Source organism: Hemibagrus wyckioides, linkage group LG24 (genome assembly GCF_019097595.1).
Source record: "Hemibagrus wyckioides isolate EC202008001 linkage group LG24, SWU_Hwy_1.0, whole genome shotgun sequence".
Taxonomy (NCBI): Eukaryota; Metazoa; Chordata; class Actinopteri; order Siluriformes; family Bagridae; genus Hemibagrus; species Hemibagrus wyckioides.
The window spans coordinates 6779197-6785196 of NC_080733.1; the positions used below are offsets into that span (position 1 = coordinate 6779197).

At 43.4% G+C, this 6000-nt stretch overlaps 1 protein-coding gene across 7 annotated transcripts in view; it reads left to right on the forward strand.

Moving 5' to 3' along the window:
• Window positions 1–5771, forward strand: part of trps1 (trichorhinophalangeal syndrome I) — a 98872-nt gene extending 93101 nt beyond the window's left edge. For all 7 annotated transcript variants that reach the window (XM_058377937.1, XM_058377935.1, XM_058377938.1 and 4 more), the window contains one exon: window positions 4454–5771. In XM_058377937.1, the coding sequence (XP_058233920.1) occupies window positions 4454–5518 (1065 nt within the window). In that variant the 3' untranslated portion in view covers window positions 5519–5771. The remainder of the gene's footprint in view (window positions 1–4453) is intronic.
• Window positions 5772–6000: the final 229 nt, after the last annotated feature.

Below are 6000 nucleotides of genomic sequence, written 5' to 3' on the forward strand. Positions count from 1 at the left end.
TACGGAGCCAAAAGATTTTCCCCCCTGTTAGTATGAGAGGCATTTGATTTGGGAGGCTATCAAGCCAAGATCCTGGGTGGCAGAAGCCTCGCAACAGAGTGCTGCCTGAATCGCTGTGGTCAAGTAGGACGAGGAGGATGCTTGAGCCATAAGGCGCTCTTTCAGAGCCCGTGCCACCAGGTGGTGTGAGTCGGCTCACTGCCCACTATAAAGGCTCACATCTTACAGCTAAGTGGTAGACTTTTGACCAGATCTGTGAAATATGGTATACCAAATTTGCTGGATGATTTAGTCTACCACATGTAATGATATGCACCTGCACATCTGTCAGTGGAATTTAATTCCAGAGGGGGGAAAAAAAGTGCTCTATAAAATCACTGCATGATCAGTGAAGTTAAATTGAGAAGTGCAACACACTTATGTATGCGAGTGGATTTGGGTGGATTTCAAGGCAAATTTACCGTTAAATAATCTTGCTTTATTAATACTATTACCATGAAATACCCCTATGACAGTTCCACTGAAAATAACATGCGAGTAATAGAGGAAACTGACATTTTATCTTATAAACCCAGATACAGTTCTTATTCTCCTCCTGCAGTAAACCTCCAGTACTTCATCGACTGTCACCTCCAAATCCCTGAGCTCACAGTGTAGCTAGCTGGCTTTCAAACAGAAATGGAAAAAAAAAGCTGGATTAATCCTGTTTCTAACCATAGCTGCTGGTAGCCTTTAAAGTGTGATTAAACAGACCAAGGGATGCGCTCATTTGATGTCTGGGGCAGTTAAATATGGAATCGTAATGACGACTTTGTTTCGCTTTTCCGAACATCATTATAGCACAATTACTGCATAGAACATGTTATTTGACATAATCATCTCTGCCGTATGTTGATATTAAATGTTTACTGTTTAAAACTGGAATTGTCAGAAAGGAGAGTTCCAGCTCAGAATCGAAATCCTCCCCTTCTACCACACCAGTATGCAAAGCAATTGACAAAAAAGGTTCGCATTTAAATCAACAGATTCTACAAATAATCCAGCAAACATTTTCTAAAAAAAAATATTCTCACCAATCCAACCTCTATCTATATTGACCAAAGATGTGTAGTAATATATAAGCTACTAGAAATAATCCAGTGTTGTATTAAAAGTGATTAACTGAATCAGTAGATTTTCAGTCCTCGTGTTGTTGTTTTTCTTTCCGAACATGTTTTTCCCAGAGGTGGCGTTTGCACTGGACCATCAGACTTTTACACATCCCACTCCATCAGCACTTAATAAGCAAACTGGACAAAGCATTACCAGTGCAGTCTGTTATGTCCAACTCTGAGCTTAGAGAGATAGATGAGTTTAACAGACAGGATTTCTGACAACATGTCTGATCACAAGGTTCTTGGATGTCTCATTAATCAACTCGGCTGTTGACTGAACATTGCACAGCAGCAAATTCCTTTACTCTGATACAGCAGTGGGATTCTAGCAGTATTTTTATTCTTTTTCTATATAAGTCATTTCATAATATCACCTCATAAACCCGTGCTGTCACAGGCTCTAAATGGAGGTCCTTGTGCCAGAACACATTGCTACAATAAATGTCTTTCAGATTTTATCTTCTAATAATAGGATTCAACATGTGCACTGGGTATGGCCTGTGTAACCGCCCAATATAAAACCCTGTGAGAAGCCTCTGTTTCATTTTTCACACAAGACTCAATGACATGGCACTTTTATGACATGGGACAGACCTGAAGAGCAAATTATTGCTCGAGAGTTTCACGTAGCTTAACTCTGTGACCGTCTGGAAAAGGGAAGAAAAGAAAGATTATGAACCTGTAAGCTAGAATGGAGGGAGAGAAAAAAGTCCCCTCTCCAAATTTAAATCTAAGTCTGACCTCAGAGATACTCTTTCAGGTTTATCCTCCACACTTCCCACAGAAAGCTTTGTGAGACAGCTTTAAACATGGAGGAGCCTGAGGAACAATGAGAGGTTCTGAAATGCAGAAAGCAACCCCATGCAGGAGGACAACTGAAAAGCACTGCGAAGAGAGGAGCTCGGGGGGTGCTCAAGGTTGCAGAGGCTTGGTTTTACCTTCTGTCAGCAGAGTTAAGCGCTGTCATCCATCGCCTCAAGGCAAACACAAAGCAGTTAGAGAATCTTAGATTTCCACTAACTTCTGCGGTGTCACGAGAATATGAGAAAATACAAGAGCAGTCCTCAAGAAATCTGTCAACACTGTGAACGCTAGGCATTCGGTCCTCAAACACGTCGTTAATCAGATTTCTTTTTGCATCGCTTTTAAATTCTGCGCTGCATTTACATTCTTCAGTTCCTTATTCTCTATTATTTTTGCTTAAAATTTCTTAATTTTTTTCTTTGGCTTGACTGTGAAATTGAAAATATACAGTTTGACATGGTCTTGTTAGTGGAAAATGTCAGTCTCATCAAATATAATATTTCAAATTCATTTCCCCCACATGTTCTTCATCTCCTGTATTATGGAACTGTAATGGAGCACAAAAAGAGCACAAAGAGTTGCTCCATCATTAATTCGTTCACCCACTTTTTTAATTCGTTCTTTCATTTGTAACCACTTTATCTTGTTCGGGGGTTGCGGTGGATCCTACCAGAGTAGCAAGAGAGAAGCACTCAATATTAATACATTTTAATAACGCAGCAGCTGGAATTTTTCATAATGCTATAAGCTAAACATTAATTTTGTTATTGAAAAGTCTTACAGTGGGAATAGCCAAAAACCCAAATGCAATTTAGTCTGGATAAGGACAGCGAGCGAGAGGCGGTGGGAGCCGGAGAGAGAGAGGCGCAGAGAGAGGGAGAGTGAGTGGTGTATATGTGTGTACATGTGCACCGAGGGCCAGAACTGGTCTGGCAGTAGAGGGCACTCTTTCTTTTTGTCTGACTTTACATGAAGATCATCTCTTTAGACATACAGCTTGAGAATGCTCACTTTCACGCTGTCCAGCACATGTAACAAGTAAGTAATTGAACTTAAGCAGTGCTGTACAAATTTGCTAAACTCAAACCACAGCTCCGATCATATGAGTCTGATTATTACTCCACTGAACGCATTGAGAAATGTTTGCATTACTTTAAGTGGAATTATGTTTCTGATTAAACTGCCGTTTCAGAGAGGAAGAGAGGATACGGTCCCTTTGTATCACCCTCGCCCACTCTCTTTCATCCTTCCTGATTCCTTTCTTCTTGCCTTCCCTTCTAATGCTGTGAACATATCGATGAACCACGGTGTAATAAAGGCAGCCCAGCTCCATGTTACTTTTAACATTCCCTGTAGTATTCACTCCTCACAGCAAGCGCACAACCTGGAGAGGGGAAATCAAAACAGTTTTATTTGCGTTCTTGTGCCATACTCTCTCTTCTCTGCCCTGAAGGGGAAAAATGAAATGAAATGGCTTCACCTTCATCCTTTGCCTCTACCCTCCCAATTAGATGTGGCTCCCAGTGGCTTGTGGAGGATTTGTATAGAGGAAGAGACGACGTGGCAAAGTGGTGTCTAGCAGCGGAGTGGAACCTGAAATGAGATGTGACACCTGACTGAAGTGTGCTACCCACACGATAGAGCCAAACGGCATGATGCAATTTTAGGGCAGATGAATAGGTTGCTGCAGAAGTTATGACACTGTGGACACGGTGATTAATGATAGCTTATCCAGTTGTTTTTCTTTCACTGCTAGATCGCTCATCACAACAGTGTCCTCTTTATGTTATTCCATCCATTATGCTTTTTTGAAGCTGTCCATTAATATGTTTCTAATGGGCTAATGTCAGTAAGTGATATACAGAGCGCATGTTTATTTGTACGGCGGATAATAAAGGATCAGTGTCTGTATTAGTGCTAACACAATAATAATGTAATAATTAATAGTCATTTGATGACCAAATTATTATACTAACCAAGCTAATTATAGTAGTGTGACCCGACTCAGATTCATAGAAGAGATGAATCATTCCAATGAAATTTCATTTACAATGTAGGCAAGATACCTGCAAGCCAGACTTCTGCGCTCTCCACACGGGGTTCTTACATGTTGCCTGAGCATGCACACCACACTGCTTAATTGGATTCTCACAGTGAAAGCACAGTAGGAACCTGAGAGTGAAATTTTGATGCTCAGCAAAGACACCATTACGAACATGCAGCAAGACTGTAATTTTAGAGCAATTTTCTATCGAAGTTTGACATTTGCCTAATATCGTTCAAAAAGGCACTAGAGTAGAAATGCCTTGATGCCAAGTTTTAGTTTGGCAATGACTTTTCTCAGTCTTTCGTGCAAGAGTTCTGTACACCAAGGTCAGCCATATGACTTAAATTATGAGCATTGCAAAATCAAGGTTTGTCCTCTTGCATAATAACAACCATCTTTACTTAATAATCATCCATAATTCGCCCTTCTGTCTGTCTCCATTTTTCAGACTCCCAGGCCACTAAACATTATCAAGCAGAACAACGGCGAGCAGATCATCCGACGGCGAACAAGGAAACGCCTGAACCCTGACAGCGTGGCATCAGATCAGGCAAGCTCCAAGCAGCAGCGTGTCACCACTGAGGATCGACTCAACGGCAGCCCATTGGAGCGCAGGTCTGATGAGCCTGGAGCTGAGCCCCATGCTCAGCCAGGCAAAGGCCAGCCAAGCCCACGCTCCACCCACGCCTTCCTGCTTAGCCAGACGCTGGAGATCCACAAGCGAATGCCACCCCTACATGCTCACAAGAGCCCTGGCGACAGCACAGGACCAGAGGGCAACGGGCCAGGTATGGGAACGCAGGTCGCTTCTGAAAGGGGCAGTCCCATAGAGAAATACCTACGCCCATCCAAGCAGGCCAGCTACTCACCTCCAGGCAGCCCCATTGAGAAGTACCAGTACCCTGTCTTCAGCCTGCCGATTGTCCACAGTGAGCTCCAGAACGAGGCAGACTGGCTTCGCTTTTGGACCAAATACAAGATGGCTGTGCCAGGAAACCCGGGCCATTACCTCGGCCTACCTAACCCATGCCAAAGCTTTGTGCCTTACCCCACCTTCAGCCTGCCCCCTCACTTCCCGCCACCTCCGCCTTCTGGACCGGACAGTGACACCCCTCTTGACCTGGCCATCAAGCATCATTCCAAACCCAGTTCCCTGCCCAACGGTGCCACCATGCCCAAGGAGAAGGTCCCGCTGGATAAACGGGCATCTCCACTGGCAAACAGAGACATTGAGGCCAAAGAGGACGATGGTGCTGTCCCACAGCCCACCAGACCGGAAAGGATTGATCAGGGCACCCAGGATGAGCTGTGCAGTAAGTGTGCTCACTGTGGCATCGTGTTTCTAGACGAAGTTATGTACGCCTTGCATATGAGCTGCCATGGCGATGGCGGACCCTTCCAGTGCAGCATCTGCCTACATGCCTGCGCTGATAAGTATGACTTCACCACCCACATCCAACGAGGGCTCCACCGCCCTGCCCCTGACCCAAACGCTAAGGTCGCGGATGAATGAAGCACAGTTAGAGCATTATGGAAGGAAGCTAATAAGGGACTCAGCAGGAGAAAAACATTGTACGCATGAATGCGTAAGATTTTTTTTTTTTCTTTGATCAAAATGTGCCAAGATGCCTCCTGGCACTTCAGCAACCAATTTAAGGGCCATTGATAGACAGCATTTCTATTCAGACTCATGGCGACAGACTCTTGGCTATTTTTTTTTTGTTTTGTTTTTTTTTGTTTTTTAAAAGAAATGCCTTTAAGGAAAATGGTACAAGTAGATTTAATTTAGGAGTTTAATTAGATATTTTTCTTTTTGTATTTCTTTTAACCCAGACTTTTCGTTTGACAAAGCAGTTCAGTAAGCTGGGTACATCTACTCGAAACTGAATTCTGTTTATTGTATCAGGGCTGTTCCCAGCCTTCTGGAAAGTTCTCTCACCTGGTTTTGAACAAAGCGGGGATGTGGGACTCTGTGTGGCAAACAGTGTGCAAACA